Below are 25,144 nucleotides of genomic sequence, written 5' to 3'. Positions count from 1 at the left end.
ATGGGTTTTACAAAGATTGTCTTAGTTGTTATATTGGTGTTAATAGTATTTATTTTTCTTCTCATTGAGGGGAGAATGAGGTCTGTGTAATGGGTTTTCTAGTATTTGCTTATTGGGGTTATTTTTGGTGTAAGTAAATGGATGAAAAGGGGCAGATTGTCGAAGTAGTTGGATCTGGGTTAATGAAATCTTAAGTTTCATAGATAGTGGGTTATTTTGGGTGTAAGTTAATCTGATGTATTATAGCTGATGGGTTAATATTTTGTAGTACGTAAATCTGATGCGATGCAAGCTACTATGAATAATGACCAGTATTTTATACATTCTGAGTTTTCATGTGTTTGTGTAAATTGGTTGAATCAATATTGTTTAGATCTAAAATTATTGGCAATAGCAAAATTTGAAATCTTAGTTGGACTGAATGGTTGTATAATTTATTAATATAGGGAGTAATATGTATTGAATTTAAAATATCGAGGGACTATTTGCTATGAAATATGAAAATATAGGGGCTAAAGGTATGTTAAAATTGCAAACGAATGGACTAAATTGATGGTGAACTTATTATCTGGAGACTTAATTCATGACTAAATTATTAATAACCAGATTAGGCAAAATATAAATTGCTATGAAATTGGTAACAAATTACTGACATAATTAGCTCATAAATTAGTTGTCTAAAACAAAGATCATACCATTGTATTTAGCCATTACAATATCAAAGTTTGTCCATTCAGTGCCCAAGTACAAAATCATACTAATAACCTTTTTCTGCATATCCTAAATTTATCATAAGCTTCCAAAAGTCTGTACCCATATATATTCCAAAAAAATTTACCTATTTATTAGGACTATCTGTACCCATAATTACAAAAATACAAAAGTACAAAATCAATATTGTCCATTAAAAATCTATTGAATGAGTTCAACCAGCTTCCAAAATCTTCAAGGGTATTGGTGGTATCTTCGTCTTCCAAAATCTTCAATTACTTGTGACATCTCAGATAGATCTCCTATGTATGTTAGATGAACTGTCATTTCTCTGTTACAAAGTAAAATTGAGATTAATTAATTTATTCACTATATAATCCAAAAAATAATATCCACAAATGCTTACCTTCTCTTTACTAGGTGCCCTTTGGCAGGTCCTTTTATTATGCCCTAGTTGCTTACATGTGGCACATCTAGTTGTCTTTGATTTGGTCCTTGCATTTGATGGAGCAGCTTCATCTTTTCCCTCTTCCTTGCTTTTTTAAGCCTCCTAGGTAACCTTTTCAAAAGTGGTGGCATAATGCATTGAGACTTATCTTGTATACTGTAATTGGCTTGTGGCATTAGGTGAATAGTCCCTTCACAAACCTTCAAATATGTGGAAACATGATAGTAATAATGGCAATAATCCTCAATATCTTGACGCATGTATCCAATACACAAGGCTGCATGTTTGCAAGCCAATCTATTGATGTCCCACCATTTGCAAGAACATTTTTTTTCTTGAAGCTTTACAGTAAATTTCAGCTTACCCTCAGTGACCTCAAATTTATCATTTCTACATGACAATAACCTATAACTTCCTCAACTATATGCATCATTTTCAGAATTCCTCTCACTATCCTCAACTTCCAAAATAATCTTTTCTGTCCCCTTACTACTTTCACATTTTTCACTATTGCACTTTTCTTTCATCTCATATTGCTTCAACTAGAAGGGCTTGAAAGATGGAGGTTCACTTTTCCTACTAGATTCAGTGTCCAAAGCAAACTTCAAGGGTCCATCAGCAATCACAAATAATGCATAATGTTTCTCATAGCAATTCATTTTTATAAGAGAATTATCAGCATACTTTTCAAATAATTTATTCACATCATCATCCCCTTGAACATGTATTCCACAACTAGAAATAATATCTATAAAGTCTGACTTAATCCTAAATGTCTTATGGCAATCTGATAATAGACTAAAGTATGAGTACATATATGGGTTAACATTTCGCACAATGACAATCTCCTTCTCAAAGTGCCGGTCCAATTCATATAATGGAGCCACCATTTCTGTCAAATAACAAAAAAGTAATAATAATAATAAAACATAAATTGTAAAACAGGTAACCCTAATCCCTAAATTATCAAACACTTAATCATATTGTAAAACCCTAACCCTAATCCCTAAATCATAAAAAAACACAATACCCTAATATTTACTATATTCGACCAAGTAATTCATATATATATTACCTAAAATTAATCTTTATAAAATAAGCGCCACAGCTTTGCCGAATAGAGATAAGGTTCGACAGATCCAAATGGATGAGCAGAATAGAGATGAGGTTCGACAGATCCAGATGGATGAGAGAAATGGAGCTCCACCTTGTTTCTCATATGCTTTGAGAAATCGAATGGAAAGCAGGTTAGATCCCGTTAGAAAATGATATTAATGATGGGTATTTTAGTTTTTTAACTGAGAGTAACGTTGACTTAACTGAAAATCTAACGGGAGGAACCAATGACATAATTTTTAAAAATTACAGTGACTAAATTGATGATTTTTTAAAATAGAGAGACGAAAAGTTATATTTCACTAAACTAGAGAAACTAAATTACAGTTTATCCTTAATTTTATTTGCTATTATTATTATTATTATTATTATTATTATTATTATTATTATTATATTTATCCAAATAGATATTTGAATAAAAGAAAATAAGGGACCCGCTTGTGTTGCAAGTTGCAAAGAGGAAGAGTAGGGCAGGGTACCCTCTTGGGATGCAGGAGCTCAGTTGGCACCGACCACCACTGCACCTGTGTCATCACTGTCAGCTATCTTTGCACCAACAATAAATTCTCGGTCACAGCAGCCGGGACACGTCCTACGGCGGCATTTTCATATGGAGCTCCTTGCACTTCAATTACAGTTAATATTCTGATGGTTTTCCGTTAATATTTTTTATGGGTATTTTTATTTATTAGCTTCCGTTTATTTTTAAAAAATAATTTATATTTTAAAAATATTTTTTCAGAAAATCTTTTCGTAATAAATAGTTTTTAATAAAATAATTTATTTTTTATTATTAATTTTAATTTTAATTTAAAAAATAAAATATATTAATAAATTTATATACGATTTTAATAAAAAATTTTAAAATAATTATAAAAAATTAGTTTATAACAATATTAATAAAGTGAGATTTTTTTCTCCAATATCATCAGATATCACTAAAAAATTATAATTTATTCTCTAATATTTAATAAAAATTATATTTTATTCTTTGTATTTTTAAATTTTATTTTATTAATAAAATAATTTTTAAATTTTTAATTTTTAATTAAAATTAATTTTTATATGTTTATAGATTGATTTTTAAATATTATAATTATTAATAAGTCTTTAAATTTATAAATTAATTTACTTGTTTATTAAATTTTAATATTTTAGATATAAAAAATAATAAAATAAAAAATTTGATATTTCTTTTTATATTTTTAATGTGCTAAGATTCTTGACTTAATGTTCATTTTATTAATTTATTTTAAAATATTAATTTTAATAAATATAAAAGATTAATTTAAAAAATATATAAGTATTTATTTATAAATAATTATAATATTTAGAGATTAATTTATAAGAATATGAGAGTAAATTATAATTAAAGGCACTCTTTTATTATAAAATAAAATTTTATAACTAAATTTATAAATATATAAATTAAATTATATATTTTATAAAATTTTAAGGATTAAAATGTAATTTATTTTATTTAAAAATTATTTTTAATTAATTTTTAAATATCATTTATTAATAATATAAAATAAAAAAATCTCATTTTATTAATAGAGTGAAACTACATAGCTCTTATTATTACAAATTAAATTAGATAACCCTACTTAAAAAAAATTACTAAACCACAAGATATTTTTTATAATTACTAAAAAAATTTAGAATATAAAAATTAATTTTCTCTTTTGAGAGGGAAAATTATTTTTTTAAAAAATAATTTAATTTTTTTAATTAAAAAATATTAAAAAATATAAAAAAATATTTTTTATAAAATAAATAGAATCTTAATAATTAAAATACCAATGACCTTTTAATAACAGTTGATCAAAGTTAACCAATGAATAAGCATCAAAGTGAGATCACATCAAATTTATATGAATGTGACAGTTTTTCATGTGTCACTCCATTATGTTGTACTTACAAATTTGAAAATCACAGTGGGCTCCCCACTTCTTCTAGCTAAACCACAACTCAATTATATGACCCATTTGGATGAATTTGGTCCTTTATGATAGAGATTGCTAAACTAACTATGCTCTCCTTCTTCAGAGCCAAACCATTTGCTTGCAATTTAATCTATTGGCTTATTGTTATAAATTGCGTTCAAATCCATCGAATTCAATTAATTTAAATTTAATTCAATTTTAATTATAAAAAAAATTAAGGTTATTTCAATTATATTATAATAAAATAATGTTATATGACCCGATCGAGAGATTATATTATAATTAAGGTTAAAATATTTTAATTAAATTTTAAAATATTAAAATAAAATAAAATATAAAAATTAAAAAATTCAATTCAATTTAATTTTTATTAAAATCAATTTAATTTTATAAATATTAAAATTTTAATTTATTTAATTTATATCAATTTTTAAATCCAACCAAACCAATGCTTACCATTAATTCTACGTTGTGTGAGCTGTTTTCTTAACCATTCATACGCACACAATCAAGAGCCAACTCATCAAGTAATCATTCTTCCAATTGGGTGATTACTTGATAATGATATTTAAAATATAGGCATTATTAAAAGTACATAAAGACAAAATCTCTTTAAAGGACTTGTAGAAATTGAAATAATGTTATTTTTGGATAAGTTGATTTTTTTAATTAATTTTTAAATATTTTTTATAACTCCATTTAAATGGATTTCATATGACATAATTTTATAAAACATCATAAATTTACCCTCGCATATTTTTTTTACACATTTACAAATTTAATATAAATTTATAAATCTAATTATTATTAAAGCAAATTTTATTATGAAATTTAAATATTCTAAAACGATTCAATCTTTTCTTTTTTTTTTTAGTATTTATTCTAAAAATAAAATCTCAATCTCATTTAGAAAAAAAAATACCGAAATGATTCATCCAAATACTCGTTGGTTAAAATAATTCAATTTTTATAATGATATTTTAGTCTTTTCTTTCCATATTTACTAAGGAGGAGATTTTCTCTTTGTATCAATAAATTAAATTTTGTAAGGATTAACGAGTCAATTTTTTTTTATTTATTTTACGTTTTCTATTTTTAAGAGCTTACTTTCTAAAAAAATAATTTATCTGCCGTAAATTATTTATTTTCTTTGATGTTCTTAAATTTTTAAAAAGTCATAAAAAAAATCCAACAATCTAAATTTATTAATTTTTTGTTAACTCAAAATTTTTGAGTTAACTTAATTTCAACTAAACACTGTGATAATTTCATAATTTTTTAGTTAACTTAATTTAACTAAACACGATGATTATTTATTAATTTTTTGTTTTAAATATACTTAATTATGTCTAATAAAATTATCACGTCAGCAAATTCTAGTATAATATAATAATAAAAATTTATATTATTATTATAATGTATTTTTTTAATTTTATCCATAATTTAATATACTATTTTATATTAATTTAATTCTAAATTAATTCACATACTAAACTATTTTTTCTGAAATTTACTCTAGATATTATTATTTTAAAAAAAATACATGATTAAAAATATAATTAAAAATAAAAAAATTTAAAAAGTAGGATTAATAATAGAATTGTAATTTCACTAAATACTAATTTAATGCCCAATTAAGTTCTATCTTTATAATATACTTTTTTTAAGTAGCTTTTTTATAAAATATTTTTCAACCATATTGTTAATCATGTATTTTTTAACTAAAATAATAATTAGAGTTGATTTAGAAAAAATAGTTTAGGAAGTAGGTTATTAGGAATTGAATTAATGTAAATTGATATATCTAAATTATTAATAAAGTTAAAATAAATATAATAATAATATCAAATATTTTAATTATTATAATTTTAATTTTTAAGTAAAATAATAAAAGAATTTTAAACTTTAAAATAATTTATAATTATATTCTAACTTTTTAAGTTTTTATCAATTATACGCTAAAATTTGCTAACGTGATAATTCTGTTAGACTATTAGTAAAATAATGGTCGAATATATTTGAGATAATATATAAAATTTTTATAAAATATAATTATAAAAATTTTAAAAGAAATAAAATTTTTTTGGTGATTAACTACTAAAGGAGGTATTATCATTTTAATATTTTAATTAAATAGAACCGAATCATGACCATGTTATCGGGATGAACTGATGAAATTGAATCCGGAAGTCTTCTCTTGATGAGCATGAGACACATCACCAATTTATTTTTACAATGTAGTTTATATTGTGAAGTATTTAACACTTCCATTTATTCTATTTTGTTACTTTTTAAAATTCTTAATTTTTTTTAACAGCAATGAGATTGGATTACAAGAGTATCAAACGGTAATAAATATTTACGATAACCATTTAAATGAAGAAAAGAATTAAAACATCCTATCGGATGGTAATTAACTTTTAAAATAAAGTTTAGTTAGTATATTTATTCATAAATTAGTTTAACAGGAATATGATAAAAAAACATAGATTGAAAGCGTGAAAAAAGTGTTAAAATACAAGGTAATGTTGTCCAGATTTTCCATAGCTGAAGTAGTAGTGACGAATGTCGAATAGAATTAATTACGAGAGCGAAATCTACCTCACAAAGAAGTGATGAAAGGCCTATACTACTAATTGTAAATTTCAATCCTTCCAATAGAGCCTGAATTTCATCCGCAAGAGCTGATAAGCACCATGCCTTTTTGGCCAACCATGCAAAGTAAACCATCATCATTAATAAGCAGAACAACAACCACTGCCGCAAGGGAAAACTAATCCTTCTAAGCAACATCATATTGAATCTTAAATATTCATCTAGGAGGAGGGGATCCCTTGCTACCAAAAGGTAAAGAGCGTTCCAATAAGGGAGAATCAACAAAAACACCACTTAAATATTAAAGAAAACTTGATAAAAAATACATATTTTTCGTACCTTCCAAATGTGCCACAAAGTAAGGACTACCAAGACAATGAGTAAAGGTCCATCATGGCAAGATGTTGCATTAGATAGCAAAGAGTTTCACCAAATAGGAAAAGTCGAAAAATCATGTAGAAAAAGCTTATATGCACAAGGACTAGGAAACCAAATAAGATGAGCAAATTGACTCAAAAAAAATATATGTTTCAGTGTCACAAACTGGGTGACAAATAGGACAAGTAGAAGTATGACCACAACCGCAAGTAGAAGTATGACCACAACCGCAACGAATCAAATTAGTCATAACCAGTAAAGTATTATGTAAATATCTCTAGATAAAGAATTTGAACTTAAATAAAACCTGCAAAGACCAAACACTATGCCATTGAGATGTAGTAGAGAGAGGAACCATTGTGATTCGGTGAAGTGTTATCAAGGAAGAGACCATCAGAAATTTATAGTCTAAGCGAACACTATACTACTCATCCTTCACATAATGCCAAATTAATTTATCAATAGTCTCAAAGAAAACAAAAGAAACTGAGGAGATTGTTATAGCCAAACGGTGAAAAAAGATATAAGAGAGAAGAGGATAATCTCAATCAAAAGCTGAATGATTAATCAAGTACACGTCATATTAGCTCTAAAAAGTTTCTGCACTTGCTCAAAGTCCCACTTTCACCTGCTTTATCCCAAAAAAAAAAAAAATATTTAATATGGATCCTCACATGATAAGCTTCCCCTTCTTTAATGAAATTCAAATTTCTAGGCCATCATTTCAAGGATCTTGAACATGACTTTGATTTAATTAGTATATTAAATAAATTTTATAAAATTATGTTTAACATGATTTTTTTTAAAAATAAAAGATGGAGATTACAATTCTCTCTCCATTTTAGAGAGAGAGTTGAGATGGAAATTATAATTTTCTCTCGATTTTAGAGAAACAGGTTTTTATTTTTTTGTGAGGCAAAGGATTTTGATTCGTGTCAATTTACGGCCTCTACCTCAATTGGACAGATGTGGCTCTCTTTACCTCTCTCAAAAATGTGTTTCTTCCTCCCTGTCCTTCCGGGTGAGAGTGTAAATAGATTTTGATCTGTGGTTTTTCGGCAGGAGATAGTTATTTGTGAGGGAGTCTCCATTTTCCTACCAAATAATTTGGTTGCATGTTTGTTTTCTTTTTCTCTTCCTTTGTGTTTTGCAGATGGAGGATTCCTGGCGGTGCTTTTTCTAGTTTGTTCTTCTGCCATTAGGAAACGATGGAGAGATCTATACTTTTCAATCTCGTAATCGACGCTTTTGTCCTAAGTTCTCATTCCTTGGCTCGAGAGGATGGTGGGTGGACTCGATTGCAAAAGTCTCTTTTCTCTTTCTATTGTATTCATCGTTCATCTCTCAACCTTGCTAGGGCTGCATGCGTTTTTCTGCTCGGTGCCATCCTTTGTTTCTATTGCTTTAGTTGCCGGAAAAGAACTACTGTTCGGAAAAAAAAAACTTATTTCCTCTTATCGGCCATGGCAACTGAGTTTTTGGGTCTTAGGGTTTCTATGTGTTTGAGTTGCCTCCAAATAAAAGTTTGATCATCTATCGAACTTGGTAATGGATGACTTGTCTTTAAGTTGTCTTTTGAGATCGTGAACAGACTCGCGAATAAACTCGTAAATAATCTTATTAAGTAAACTGGAATAAACTCGTAAATAGTCTTATTAAGTAAACTGAAATTAATAAGTAAACTGAAATTAATATTTTAAGAGAAATAAACTTAAATAACTTAAATCCTAACTTTCACTAAATTTAAATTTTTTAAATTTTTTAAAGTCTAAATTTATATATTTTAATTATACTTTTACAATTTGTATATACTGAATTGTATATATTTGGATCAATAGATTTCAAAGTTCATCTTTATACGTTATGTATTTATATTTATTTAACTAAAATTATTTAATTTCAAACTTATTAGTTTTGAATTAAAACTCATTATACATATAAATAAATTAAACTATTTGAGACTAAATTCGATAAAAACTTAACTCGTCTAAACTCATTTGATAAACGAATCAAATTTGATATTATTAATACTCGAATGAAAAAAACTTGAATTCAACTTAAACTTGAAAAAATTTTAATGAATCAACTTTAAATTCATTAAAATTCAAAATTTTAAATGAATCAACTTTAAACTATTCAAAATTCAACTTAGACTCAATTTATTTACACCAATACCATTTCTTTTTCTCTTTTTAAGCCCATGGCTCTTTTGTTAAGTCATTGGGCCTTTGAATGTAATTTTGAGCCTTTAGTCTTCTTCTTAATCAACTTGGTATCTTTAGAAAAAAAATAATAAATAAAGAATGGAGATTTGTGATTCAAAAGATCTTTTAAAAGTTAAATTTTATGTACATGCCACTAAATCAAATCCATGGGTGTTCAACGTAATCTTTTATTTAGATAAAATTATTTAATTAAATTTGAAACTCTAAAAATATTTAAAAATTAACTATACAAACTACGAGAATTAACTTGAGTAGAAAATATTTGACATTAAATCCATAATATTTGGCTTGGATTTCGTAGCCTAACCTTCATGTAAGCTTAGGTCTATCCGAGTTTGAGGCGAAATTTAGGTTACTCAAGAGAATCCAAGTCTAATAAATTCAAAACTATGCATAAACAATATTTTTAAAAAAAATTAATATCTTACAAATCGTCACATCGAAACTGACTTTTTCTTTTAATGCTAAATATGGACAGTTTTATTATTCTTCTTTCACTGAATAAGTTGGTAAAATTTTGAGGTTAAATATTTTTATTTTAAAGTATTTACTTATAGGCCTATTTAGAATTGAAATTCAAAACTGTTCCCTATTTTATAATTTAATTTAAAATTTTAAAAATTAATAAGAAATTTTAAAATTATAAATTTTATTACAATTATATTAAAATTTAAATTTTAAATCGAAAATAGTGTGTCTCAGTGTTAATATAATGTAAATTATTTTATTACACGTATACATCTCATAAATAAATGTTATTATATAAAAATTTTAAAAATTTTAATTATTTTATAATTTAATCTAAAATTTTAAAAAATAATATAATTTAATTTAAAATTTCTAAATTTATTATCTTTCGTCACTAAATTTTTAAAACCCTATTATTTCTCATTTATTTAGCTCAAGAAATCATAATAAGACTTTTTTTCTATTTTTTTAATTCTCTCTTAATTTTTTTAGATTTTCATTATATATATTTTTAATGTAATATCTGTACTTATTTTCAAATATTGACTTATGCTATTGAACAGTAATAGAAAGTTAATAACACAACTGTAAACTAAAAGATTATAATTTTTATTTTTCATTATTAAAATGATTTCTTGTGAAATTTATTATAATAGATACTTAATAATATATTTAAAAAGTAAAAAACTAATAAATGTGAGAATTATTTTAATTTTTATTAAAATTAATGATAAATAGAAAAAAATTAAAATTGTGATTTTTTTTTTGCAGGATGCCACTAAACTATATTAATTTTTAAATATTTAGATTAAATTTTAAAATAATAAAAAATTAAATTTTTTATATTAATAGCCTTTATTTATGTACCATAATAATATAATAAAATAATACACATAATATATTATTATGGTAGCAAAAAATTTGAATATAATTATAATAAAATTTATAATTTTAAATAATTTTTAAAATTTTAAATTAAATTATAAAATAGTGAAAAATTTTAAAATTTTCATGTAAATAGATTTTATTTTTATTATAAAAAATATAAAGTTAATTCTTTATATTTATTGCCTCCAATACAATTAATTTTATTTAGATTCGATACTGAGTATAATTTTTAAAAAAACTTATATGATCGGACTATTTTTAAAACTTAAACTATTTAATTAATTATTTTTGTTAAATAATAATGCTTTATATATTCAAGGAAGGTGGACCTTGAAGAGGCTGAAGCCAAACATGATTTTAGTGAAAAAAAAGTCCTTAGATTTTTAGATTTTCTTAAATGAAAGAGTCTTTCAAACCATTGGATTTTTGTGGTTCAAAGCAATCTTTAAAATAAAACAAATATTTTATGGAGTTAATCCCAAAATCATCTTATATTTTTAATTTTATGGTAATTATACTCAATATTATTTTATTAATTAAAATTTAATTTTTAAAATTGCTCTAACGTGCACTCACATATTTAGTCTGATAGTAGATATATTTAAATAAATTTAAAAGATTTTAGATTCTACTCCTCCGATTTTCAATTTTTCATTTTAAAAAAAATATTATTCCAATAATATTATCCGTTAAAAAATTAACAGAATTGCAATATGAGCTATTGTTATTTGTATTCTTAAAAAATTAATAAAATTATCATTTGACTAATTATATTAACACCACATCAGTAAAATTTAGAAATAAAAAAATTATATTTTATTTATATTGTAATTCCATTATATAATTTTATATTTTGTTAATTAAACTTTATTTTTTTAATGTTTGATCAAATCCACTATTAAATGTATAGTGTTGAAAATTTACAATATTATCAAATTATTATTTTTTACTATTAAATATATTTAAAAATTATTATTTAAATTTTTATCAATAATTTTATAATAATAATAATAATTTATTTTGATCTTATTTTAACTTGTTAAATCTTTCAAGTATGTTTACTATCTAGAATTACATTAAGAAAATAATTTTATTAAATATATGAAGTATTAAAAAATAATTTAAAATAATATTTAATATAATTTAATTTTTTTCTTAAAAAATATAATTCAGTTTAAAAATATTAAAAATAATAAAATATTTTTTAAAAATTATTATTTTAATTTTCAAGTATAATGTTAATTTATTACTTTTTCAAATTATATTAATATTTAGAGTGAATTTTAAAAAATTAATAAGTAGCCTAGTTAATATATAGTATAGGTTAAAAAAAAATATAATTCATTTAAAATTATAAATTTAGTTTTTATTATTCTATTTCTTAAAAAACATAATAGATAATTATAAAAAAAATTCTACACTTTTATTTTGATTACAATTCCATCTTAAATTTTTAAATTATTATTAATTTTATTTTAAAATTTGCTCACATGATGCGTGATAATTTTATTAATTTTTAATGACATAAATAATAGTAGAATATAATTAAAGTAATTTTAAAAAATTAAATTTTAATTAATAAAAAATACATGATATAATTATAATAAATAAAAATATAGTATTTTTTTGTCATTAATCTTATTTTATGTAATTTTTATTAATAAATTAACGAATAACTATTTTACGTTCGATGATCATATTTTAATTCTAACTCTTTTTTTTTTTCAAAATTATAAAAAATAATTTTATTTTTCTTTCAAAATTATAAAAAGATAGGAAATTGAAGGAGTTGAACTCATGTTCACTCCAATGCACTTCCTATTAGGATTGGAGATTGGAGAGTTGAACAAGAAAGTAGAGGATAGGAGATGGTATTTAGAACAATTAAAAAATAGTAATTATATTTATTACTAGAAAAGAATGATAAAGAGAAATTAACATATTTATTACTAGAAAAAATAAAAACTATTTATTAATTTACAAAACTGCTTTAAATGTCTATGTTTTGATCTTTAAATATTTATATTTATATCTAATTATTAAAATTCAAGTTCAATCTAATAATTTAGATTTTCTCTATAAGTTTTCCGGGCTTTTTACAAAATTAGGGTCGGGATTATTTTTATTTGCAGATTTGGGGTTGGAGAGATTTTATTTGCGATTTTGGGGTTTGGTTGTCACGTGGCAGTCGAAAAGGGCGCCTGACGCCTTTTTGAAAGGCACCAGACCCTAGCGCTTCTCAGAGAGGCGCCAGGCCACGCTTGGCGCCTCTTTGAGAGGCGCCAGGTTACGCTTGGCGCCTCTTTGCGTGGGCTGGCACCTCTTTGAGAGGCGCCAGCCGCCAGGGCCTTTTTGTACCTTTTTAAAATATATTATTAATAATATATTTATAAAATTAAATATATTATATATTATTATTTGAATATATTAGAATTAAGAAATTAATATTATGGTATTTGTATATATTTAAACTAAAATTATAATAAATGTCCACACTTGTTATTATGTTTAAATAAAATTAATAATTTATAATAAAAAAATAAAAGTGAATTTAGTAGTAATGATGTCACTAAATATAATTTAAGAAATAAGAATGATATTAATAATAATTAAATTTAATTATATAAAAATTGACAGTAATATTCTCAATTATGTCTAACGATGACCATGTAAATGACCACCCGTGCCACAATGTCGTGGTCTCCTCTCATTAGAGCGTCTTGTGTTGTATCGACGTCCGTCAAATGATGGCTCCTGTTGAGCTTCTTCAGAATTTCCAACATCATCGTCAGCCGTAGATATATTTAAATCAGGAGGTTGAGATCGAGGTCTTGAACTCTCCTCAACAACTGGATTCTGAGTTGGAAAGTCGAAATCTCCTGAATAAGGGGTTGCAGAAAATAACTCAGAAAAATCTGAAGAAAACAAGCTAAGTCGGCTTGAGGGATCATCCAGTGATTGTCGAGGGAATGCCGGAAAAACAAACTCTGATGGAGTATGTGGTTGCGCAGGGGAGAAGAAGTCGAACGACATGCTAGCCATGCCTTCCCCTCCAATCTGATCGTAATTGGGAGGAGTTGGAGTAAATGACTGAAAAGGCATAGAAGAAGGCCCCGATGTCCATCCTATATACTGACTCTGAAAATCGTCTCCATAAGTGGGCATTTGTGAAGATTGGCCCAATTCTGTGTATGAGCCGTATAGATGGAATGCAACTAGTGATGGTATCTGCATTACACCAGGGTTTGGCGTAGGCCGTGGAATCTCCGTCTCCCTTGATGGCTTGGTAGTGTGGCGACGATATCGTGGAGGATTCCTGGAGGAGGAGGGTGCGTCGTCGTGTACATCATCTGGAAGCGGTTGGGAAGGTGGCGCCGGCTGTGGAGGTGGTATTTGGGAAATGCGATCGAACAAACGAAGTGCATGAAACATTGAATTGACCGCATTTCCAATCTTGTCTACTGTTGGGTGACGAACTTGACTCGCTCATAAGCGGCAGTTCTCCAGACCATCCTCCTGTAAAATGTATTTATTAAGATTTCTATCCCCAAAGTTAAGTAATGTAAATATTTATATAATTAATACATAAATCATAGTGAATCGCCCATTACCACAGCGCCGATTGATGCACCCCTTTGAGACACCCACCGACGTGCAATCATTCTGTACCATTCCATGTACTGTGAATAGTAATGTAATGGCTGGGTCAGAGTATTGCTGGCGATAATCCGTCGGTGCCTTGATTTCCAGAGTGTAATCCAATGTTGGTTCTCGGTTATCCAGTTCGTAGCTGAAGAAGTTAATTTTATTGAATGCATATCAGCTGTTTGACGGGGTGGTTGTGGAATGGGCTGAGAAAATCCAAACTGCCTCAGCACCCTGTCAAGTTGATGCCACTCAACAATATGAAAACAAATCAGTGGAACAACCGATCTCCATATTTGTCTACTCTGTAGACAGTAATCTGACATACCGTCCACCACAACATCAGAGTATGACTCCCATATAAACTGTGTAGATAAGATAATGTCAAAGGTTAAAATTGTATAATTTGAATTGACATGTAATTTAAAGGTATAGAATGATGACCTCTTCGGCTTCCATGCGATCAAGTTGGTACTAAAGTTGCACAAGCACATGCGTTGTAACCTCAGTAATACTTCTAGCATTACTCCACCTATACAATTTATAGTTTGGAATTAGTAACAAGATGTTGGACTTGATAGTATAGTAGTACACAATTTATAGCACATACCGATTGCCAATCGGTGTATCTGGAAGGGGATTTATCTGGGAGATGGTAGGGGCAATTGTTTTTATTCTGTCCCATGCCCAAATCTGTAAAATATGCAGTGGCCCGCCAATTTGTTGCACTTGTGGTGATGTTGCCCTGCAAAGCTCTTTATAAAGCCAAGCAAGGCAGGCTGCACCCCAGCTATATTGATCACAGGTGTTGAAATTAGAGAGTAGTGGCAAAAACATTAGATTGACCTTATGAGCAGACCGATCAACAAATAGGGATCCACCTATTAGTCGTAAAAGGAAAGCCCGAGCATGCCTCTGAATAGTAACATCATCAGCGTACTCTGGAATTTGGTCAAAGTTATCTCTCAACCAGGTAAGTGCAACAGTATTTCCTTCCATAACTTTATGATCCGGGACTAATCCAAGCAAATCTTGACATATTAATTGCCAAGGCTATCCCGTAGTCCCAGTAACAACACTACTATCAATAGGCAATCCAGATATCAGTCCCATATCTTGAAGTGTAACAGTACACTCTCCATGGGGTAACATAAAAGTATGTGTTTCTGGTCTCCATCTCTCAACCAAAGCCGTTATGAGGTGGTGATCTAAGTGGAAGAAGCCTAATCGAACAGCTCCGTTAAATCCACTAGCATAGAGATAAGGGATAAGCCTCTCATCAATATCATGATCGTGTAATACGGTAGATGATCGTCGGCATGTGATTACACCAGCCTCTTGTGGATCATCCCACACGACTTGGGACCTATGAGATGCTTGGAAATATAACAATGAAGTATCACGTGGTCCTGGGTTGATGAATAATCTACTGTCATTTGAGCCCTCCATTCCTGCAAAGGGTTATTAGAACTATCAATTCCTTATGTCAATAATTTCTATTGCTAGACATTAGGATGACATAACAGAAATAAAAGAATAATGTGAATTTAGTAGGCAATTCTTTGTTTTGGTACAAGTGATGAAGACATAAACCTAACCTCCTAAACCCTAATACCCGACCCGAGTAACATATTACATAATACGATAAATGCATGTAGATATTTCAACAGCATTTCGGTAGACAATGTGGTAAATATTTTGTAAAATCGCCACAATCATTGTCACTATAATCGGACAAGTCATTATCGTGTACGTTGAAATTGCTGGAACATAATAACTGACTATCGTCGTATACACTTGGAATTTCACTTTGCTCAGCATGATATTTATCTAGCCTAATTTCCATAAGCCTAATTTCCTTAAGTAGTTGATCACTGAGTTTCTTAACTTCTTTACATGTATTGCGAGCCATGTCTGCCGATTTAGCTTTTGGAATAGGCAACTCATGGTAGCCACAATAAGCTTCCAATTCGCATCGGATCTCCCACAAACATTGCCAATTAGGTTGAGGAGCAATTGTCGCATTTTCGAAATCAGAAATTTTTTTGGAATGATATCCGACAAATATATGGTTAGCAAAACCTTGTTCCAAACAAGCATTAATTGGTTGATTTGAAAAACATCGCTTGTGACCATACCATGAACAATTGTTTGGATCAATATATTTGTCTATTAGAGTGTTATGACTATTATATTTTCTCTTTCCTTTGCTTGATTGGCATGCTGATGACTCAGGAAGATCTTTGGAGGATGACATTTTCTGGATGTAACATGCGTAAGATGAAATGGTTAAATGTCATAAACAATCAATGAATCATAACAAATTACAGATATTTGCAAAAAATAGGCCATGTGAAAATCATTAATTTTTATTCACAGTACATGTCTTTTTATTATGTCCCGATTGACCACATATAAAACAGTGATTTTTTTCGGGAATATTAACTTTTGCAACCCTCCAATCCATTTCATTTTGGATCCTCGATGACTTTGGTCGCCCTTTTTTCCTAATTCGGCTCTTGTTTGGAATTAGTGGTAATTCCATATCTGAAGGCCAATAGTCTGAATTACCTAATGGAATGAACATGTTTTCGTAACATTTAAGTGACCTTTCCAGAGTGTAGTAGCTATCAACGAATTGCTCATAATCAACAGACCTCGACATGCATGTTGCTATGGCATGTCAACATGGGATACGCATCTCTTGAAATTTACAGCAACTATAGGTCCCTTCTATAAGCTTAACAACTTGTTTTTGACCTGATTTTGCACTTTGGACTTCGACAACCAAATCATCACGATTAAATGTAGTAACACGATGGCTATTTGCTGACTATACATTTTTTTGTATGACTTCACCAGCTGACTGGGTGAATCTATAGCCATCTTGTTGCTGCCGAAAAAATTGACTCCTTCTAGTATCGAAGTAATGCGCACATTGATAAAATATTTTTTCAACCATTACTGTAATAGGCAAAGCTCGAAAGCCTTTCAACATTCCATTGACAGACTCAATGGTGTTAGTCGTCATTGATCCATATCGCTTCCCACCATCGTGCGAACGAGTCCACTTCTCCAAAGGAATCTTCACAGCCCATTCAAAGGTCTCGAGATTTACTTCCTTAATTTTATTCATCGCCTCATAGAATTTCCTCCTTTGATTATGATTAGCTGTTACGGTCAAAATATATTATTGAATATGAATAGGTTATATAAAATAAAAATTTAAATTGTTTTACAAGTAATCGTGGGGTGAAGTTTTACCAGCCTTTCGCAAACATTCCTTCATTGTTGCATTTTTGAATTTTGTATTGTAATTGCTCAAAATATGTCGTATGCAGTATCGATGATGTCCACTTGGTGGTTGCCACCAATCTTGTTCCATAGATTTCTTTATTCCAATGTGACGATAAGAAATGACACATAAATCTTCGCGTTCTGTGACATAAGCTCTCAAACAAGACATGAATCATCCTCAATTATCTGAATCCTCCTTCTCGACAATTGCAAAAGCCAATGGAAATATCTGATTATTTCCATCAAGCCCTGTTGCACACAATATACACCCACTATATTTCCCGTATAGGAATGTACCGTCAACAAAAATGACTGGTCGACAATGCTTGAATCCTTTAATAGATTGACGATAAGCCCAAAACATGCGATCAAATACACGAGAAGTACGATCCAAACGATCGTTTACATAATGGGGATCATCTTCAATTACGAAGATCGAACCAGGATTGAAGTGGCACACTGCATTCATGTACTTACGGAGCCTTCCATACGATTCATCCCATCCACCAAAAATTTTTCTAATTGCAAATTGTTTTGCCTTCTATGTCTTTGAATATGATGGTTCATATCCAATTTTATCTCTAACTTCTGCCTGAAGTGTTTTTATTTTTATGTGTGGCTATTCTTCTATCATAGGCAAAATAAATTGACATAGAAATTTATTATCCAATTGAGGATGGTCTTTTTCAACCATTGGATTAGAACAAGTATGCGGCCCATTATACGATACAATTTTCCAAACCTCAGATCCCTCCTTCATTAATGCACGCATATGCCATTTACAATTATGTTTTTTATTTTTGCATTTAATACTATATGTTTTTCTCTTTGTCTCATCAAAACAAAACTAATAATGTCTACGCAAATGATACACCTTTGCTGCTGCCATGACATCATCTCTGTTTGGAAAAATCATCCCAACAGAAAACTCCATATTCGGACTCCAAAACATATCAGTCGGTGGCTTTGCATAAGGCACGCATTAATTCAAAATCTATTTCCGAAAATGGCGGTGGATGCACAAGTGGTAAAATAGGATTAGAATACTGAGCAACAACAATATCATCACCTGATGATAATTCGTCATCCTCAATCCAACCACTTTCGTACTCATTAATGTCAGAATCAGATAATCTCTCTGAATCAACATATTCATCAACTTCATCCACAACTTCATCCACAACTTCATTAACAATATGGTCAACACTAGTAATGTTAAAGTCTTCAGCACAAAACGGACTAGTAGGACATACTATAATTTCATCTTGCTCTTCAGTATTCGGACGCAAAATACATTGTGAACTCATCTTTGGATCATCAGTATAAGAGGGACCAGCACAATCATCTTTCTAATTTCTATGAATATCTCTAGCGACATCGACATAAAAAACTATGCTTTCAGATCCTAGTGTACAAACGTAATCGAACATCATCTCTACATCGGCATCGTTGAGCAGCTTAACTAGTTCAAATTTGTAATTGTTATCACTAATAATTGGTTTCCTATATTCAATCCTGCATATGAATTGATTATTGTCTGACAAATTTGTGAAACGAACTATTTTCAAAAGAAGATCCTCATAAGTCAACCTTCGTTTCATACGGAAGAAATTGTGCTGGCCACCAGCATAGTCATAACCTAATTCGGTTCTAATAACATGACAATCCCAGTGTACAATTCCATAACTCGGAAAACTCATTTTTGTCAAATCTAGTCCACATTTCAAACATAACAAAAAATGGAGTAAGTTTTTAATTAAAATTATAAATTAAGTGCAAAATAAGTACTCATACCTGTTTGTTTTGAATAATTTGATCTAATAGCCTTACAATAAAAATTGTACCCCAAACTGCAATATCAATTTAAATTTTATATTTAGCACCAAATACATTATATTTTTACATAAATATCATTAAAATAAATTTATTATATCATAAAATTTGAAGCATAATAATAATTATATTACACCACATAAATTATTAAATAAATATATTAAATAATGTAACTAACCTTCACAAATTTTTTAAGATTGAAAGGATGGTTGATGGTGTGTTGAGATTGAGAATGAAAATTGTTAGGGAAATTGAGTACAGTGGAGGAGAGGAGAGTGAATGTGAGGAGTTGAGTAAGGGGGTTGGAAAATAGTGTGAGTAAGGGTGGAGTGGGATGAGATGGGTGGGGTTTTATGAATGGAAATCTGGCGCCACTTAAAGCGGCGCCAAGTTTCCATTCAGCTCGAAGACCGCTTCGGGACTGCAACCTGGCGCCACTTTAAGTGGCGCCAGGATGCTGTCTTCTAGCAGACCCGAGGCGTCTACTAGTACACGCCTCGGGACTGCATCCTGGCGCCACTTTAAGTGGCGCCAGGATGCTGTCATATAGCAGTCCCGAGGCGTGTACTGGTACACGCCTCGGGACTGAAGGGCTGGCGCCACTTTCGGCTCTTCTCTTTATGGCAGAGATTCTCTGCCATGAAAAGACTTAGATTCTCTGCCATGAAGAGTAGTCTCTTCATGGCAGAGAATCTCTGCCATGAATAGAACTTGGCGCCACTTATATTGGCGCCAGGATGCTGTCTTAACTTTTTTTTTTCTTTTAAATTTTAAAATGTTCGTATATTTTTAAAATATATTTTTTTAATTTATTGGTGTTGTATTCTTTATGATTATAATAATTCAAATAAAAATTTTAAAATGAGTCCAAATTATGTTATAAAATGAATAGAACATTTAGCTTTTTTTTTTTCTCTCCATAATTATCAAAATAACATGGTATAATTTAATATAATGTCATTAGTAATTAATTGCAATTAATTACAATTAATTTACAATTAATTACATATGTAAGTTAAAATTATAATTTTTAATATACTTTAAATTTTTAATGCATTTATAATTAATTAAAATTAAATTAACTATATTTACATTTTTATTCTAAAACCTGTATTTAAATTATTATTAAATCAAATTTTTACTAATAAAATTATAATAATAATATTAATATTAAATATATTAAACACAACAAAATATACATTTTAAAATAAAAAAATATTACAAATTTAAAATATTAACTAATTACATAGAATTTAATTTTTCTATTTAATTTTACATTTTCCAAATTTGCGACCTTCACTTGAACGTTTAGCAGATTTAAATGTTTTTCTCCTTCTTTGTTCCAAATAATCATACATATTTGCTTTATAACTGGTACGTTCACCTCCAGTTGAAATTAATAAGTCAATAAATATATACATTATATTAAATATTAAGTTTAACTAAATACGTACCTCTTAATCTTCTATTCTCTCTTTTACAGAATTCTTTTTGCGAAACAGGAAGACTGTGTTGCAGACGCATCCAAAGTGCATAATCCAATTTTTCGTAAATATGAAAATAATAATTGACTATATCAGAATAATTTTTTATTTTGGGTTTTAACCAAATAAAACTTAAAATTTTAAAATAACATAACGAAACAGTTTCAATCAAAATATTAACCATTTCTATATTCCGCATATTATAACCAGAACAAATTATTTCTTGTAAATAATAATTAAGTCATAAAATATGTTGAAAAAAATTACTTTCAGAATCTATTCTTAATTTATATATTTCTCTCTATATTTTTTTCACTCTATTTTTAACCAATTTACCTCGTAAAACTTTTGGAACAACATAAATATAAGCTATAAATCAATTAAAACAGAAAAAGAAAGAAAATAAGTGTGAAAATAAATCACCACGAAAGAATTAAGAAAAAGTAAAATCAGAGGCGGAACATCACTGGTGTTGGAGGGGTATTTATAGGAAAATGTTGGGATGGGTTGGCGCCAAGTGAATTTTCGAGGCAGGCTGACATTTCTTAAAGAAGCGCCAGACTGATCCTTCTTAAAGAAGCGCCAGACTGACCCTGGCGGCTCGGAAAGCGTCAATCCAAGCTTCCCGAGGCGTCAGGGTCAGTCTGGCGCTTCTTCAAGAAGCGCCAACTTGACTCTAGCTAGTGCTTCTTAAAGAGGCGTCAGGCCACGCTTGGCGTCTCTTAGGCGCCCTTTTCGGCTGTCACGTGGCAGTTGAACTCCAAAATCACAAATAAAATCTCCACAACTCCAAATTCACAAATAAAAGCAGCCCCAACCCTAATTTTACAAAAAGTCCAAGTTTTACACCACTTAAATTTAATTGATTTAGTTATTGAAGGCTCATAAACACAAAAGTTTCTCATAAACTTTAAAGATTTTATTTAGTAAAAAAAAAAAAATTGTCGGACTCTTACACAGTGACGAAAAATATAGAGCTTATTTAGATTTTTTTTTTTTAATGTACACCAACGTGGCAGTATGCAAGCAGATGGTGGCCCAAACTCCAAGCAGCTGTTCAGTGTCCGTAACTAATGAAAGCGCGGGAGAGATGAGCAACCCAAGTGCTAAGAAAACGGTTGTTACGCGGCTACTCCTCTGCCTGCCACGTCATCTGATTATTCAAATCCAAACCGACAAGGCATTTTATTTTCTTCCACATTAAGGCTACTCACCCGTTAAATCCGTCTCAGCAAACTCAACATCATCTTCACAAAAAAAAAATGTCTTCTACCAATAAGCTCTACCCAGAAGTCATTCTCTCAAACCCAGAAGCCATTTCTGCTTCTTCATCTTCCTCTTCTTCTTTGTACGCTTCTCTTGACATGAAAGACCTGGCCGACAATCTCGTCCCTGAAAACGACGCCGCTTTGCAGGCTTCCAACTCTCAACCTTATGAGCAACCTCTCATCACCATCCCCGGAACGATAGTCCATCTTATTGAGAGAGACCGTAGCGTTGAGCTCGCTTGTGGTGACCTCACCATCGTCAGTCTTAAACAGGGTGACACAGTAGTTGCTGTTCTTGCTCGTGTTGGAGATGATATTCAGTGGCCTTTAGCTAAAGATGAGGCAGCTGTTAAACTCGATGAATCCCATTATTTCTTTACACTTCGCGTTCCTGCAAATGAAAGAGGGGCGAATGAAGGTAAGAGTGAGATTGAAAAGGAGGTTGAGTTGTTGAATTATGGAGTCACAATTGCGTCGAAAGGACAGGAGGGTTTATTGAAGGAATTCGATAATATATTGGAGCGTTATAGTGCTTTCACGGTGCAAGAAGTGCAGGAGAAAGGGAACTGGGAGTTGATATATGGGAAAACGGCAAGGGGGATATCGCCGGAGGAGTTAAAGATGGAGGAGGAGAAGAAAGAGTTGATGGAGGAATCTTCAGCTGCGTATTGGACTGTTTTGGCCCCAAATGTGGAGGATTACAGTGGGTCTGTTTCCAGGATGATTGCAGCTGGATCAGGGCAGCTGATTAAGGGGATTCTGTGGTGTGGGGATGTGACTGTCGATAGACTGAAGTGGGGGAATGAGTTCTTGAAGAAGAGGATGGGGAAGAAATCAGATACAGAGATTAGCCCAGCAGCAATAAGGAGAATCAAAAGGTTTGATTTCTTTTTTTTACATATTTTGAGTTCTAATGTCTATTTAATTAACTAAAGGCTGCAGGCTTCAGGCATTTCCTTGGGGCAAATACCTAAGATTAAGATGTTCATTTTGAGAAAATTAAAACTATGGTTTCTTTCTTTCTTTCTTTGGAAGTTCATGCCATAGTATCTAGCAGTATTGTAATGCAATTTTTGTGTTGGGATATTTCCAGGGTAAAGAGGTTGACAAGGATGTCTGAGAAAGTGGCAACAGGAATCCTTTCAGGGGTTGTGAGTGTCTCAGGACTTGTTACAAGTTCAATTGTGAACTCTAAAGCTGGGAAGAAATTTTTTAGTCTGTTGCCTGGAGAAATTCTTCTTGCTTCTTTGGAAGGATTTAGTAAGTCATTCATTTCCAACTCTTTGGTCTCTTGCAATTTGAGAATTCAGTTTTATGTGTGTGTATGTTTGCAACTAATTTATCTTTCTATTATAAGTATCTATACTTTGCTCAAATGTTTTCACTGGTGGTGTAATGTCATGGCGAACCCAATTTCAGGCATCCCAGCTAATGAACAGTGTAATAATAGATTTCTCTTAAAAGTGCTGCAGAGAGAATCGCTTCATCTCATTCCTTGTAATTTGTGGATTGTTCATTTTGTGCCCATTTGTTTGCTATGGTCAATTAGTGTACATGTGCTTTGTTAAATCACAAATCTAGCAGCAGACATGGCAAAATTGAACTAAGAGTTGCAACATTAAGGTTCTGTTTAGTGGCATTCAGCAACTTTAGGAGCCATAATGTTTTTCTTATTTGTCCTTCTATCTTCAACCTTTTTCAAGTACGTGCCCCATATTAAATTTTAGGAAGTTGAAATTTAGAACATCATGTATCAGTAACAAAAAGAATTTAAATTTGGGAAATGAACTTCAGCAAAGATGGTAATGGTAAATGTCGTTTTAATATTTTGAAAAATTCAAAACTAAAGCTCTAAAACTTTCAGTGGATTGGATATTTCCTTGATACAAAAGATGGGCAGAGAAGTAGAAGTTTATTTTGGGTATATTTACATTCTGACATTCCCTTTTAAGCCCTAGTTACATAACTATAGCCTTTTCTTACAATGTTGTTTTCTTCTATGTGCCTTGCGCTTGTGCAGATAAGGTCTGTGATGCTATTGAGGTTGCTGGAAAGAATGTCATGTCAACATCATCAGTAGTGACAACGGGTCTGGTCTCGGAGAAGTACGTCTCTAAACGACTCCCTTTCTGTGAGGTTACTAGTGATATTGAGACGCGTCTTGCACGCCGGTATGGGGGGAACGTTTTCTTAAAATTTTAAGTTGCTTACTGATCTATATTTCATAAAATTTTAGGTACGGCGAACAGGCAGCGAAGGCGACAAATGAAGGGCTGGATGCTGCAGGACACGCCATTGGCACTGCTTGGGCAGTTCTCAAGCTAAGAAATGCTCTTAACCCAAAGAGTGTCTTCAAACCCACAACTCTTGCCAAGGCTGCTGCAGAGGCTAATTCTACTGAATTGAAGTCTAAAAACAAGAAGTAAATGTTGCATAGCTTTTTATGGGTAGAAGGGACAGAAAATTATACGACACTTGTGATCTTTGTTGCTCTGAGTTTGTAGAAGTTAAGTCTTTTTGGTAGCATGCTAGAGAATGTGAACGGGTCATTTGTATTTGTTGGCTTATTATTTTATCTGATGCATAGTTCTATAATTCTGGACAAGTTTATAAGACGGGAACTATTATTGCCATGTATTCTGCAGCATTAATTGCTTTAGGTGGGTTTGCCATTGTGGATGTATTCTAGGGAAAATACCGCAAATTCGAAACCTGAAATTGCCACATGGACGTGGGTGTGTGCAAGTGGCTTATGTGGGTTAGCAGCGTTGTGTTCCGTCATAGAGCCATGTGTGTGCGTGTTCTACTACTTTTTAACTAGTTGATGTGGGTTGGTCCTTTG

The 25,144-nt window shown here is 30.0% G+C and overlaps 1 protein-coding gene and 1 long non-coding RNA gene across 3 annotated transcripts; both read left to right on the top strand.

The window, feature by feature from the left end:
• Window positions 1–8,023: 8,023 nt before the first annotated feature.
• On the top strand, window positions 8,024–8,740 carry LOC122723422. Its single transcript, XR_006350364.1, has 2 exons — window positions 8,024–8,215; window positions 8,348–8,740. It is a non-coding gene; the product is annotated as an uncharacterized LOC122723422 (long non-coding RNA).
• Window positions 8,741–22,250: 13,510 nt separating this feature from the next.
• On the top strand, window positions 22,251–24,939 carry LOC110613966 (protein EARLY-RESPONSIVE TO DEHYDRATION 7, chloroplastic). 2 transcript variants are annotated; one of them, XM_043956331.1, is made up of 4 exons: window positions 22,251–23,180; window positions 23,396–23,562; window positions 24,323–24,433; window positions 24,539–24,939. In XM_043956331.1, exons 1-4 carry the CDS (start codon window positions 22,297–22,299, stop codon window positions 24,625–24,627), a joined length of 1,251 nt encoding a protein of 416 aa, XP_043812266.1. In that variant the 5' UTR covers window positions 22,251–22,296; the 3' UTR covers window positions 24,628–24,939. The 2 variants fall into 2 exon arrangements, with proteins under 2 accessions (XP_043812266.1, XP_021611099.1); XM_021755407.2 differs by having other exon boundaries at window positions 22,254–23,180; window positions 24,323–24,407.
• Window positions 24,940–25,144: the final 205 nt, after the last annotated feature.

Source organism: Manihot esculenta, chromosome 4 (genome assembly GCF_001659605.2).
Source record: "Manihot esculenta cultivar AM560-2 chromosome 4, M.esculenta_v8, whole genome shotgun sequence".
Classification (NCBI taxonomy): domain Eukaryota; kingdom Viridiplantae; phylum Streptophyta; class Magnoliopsida; order Malpighiales; family Euphorbiaceae; genus Manihot; species Manihot esculenta.
The sequence above is the reverse complement of the archived record's forward strand: the minus strand, read 5'-3'. Positions and strand labels throughout refer to the sequence as shown.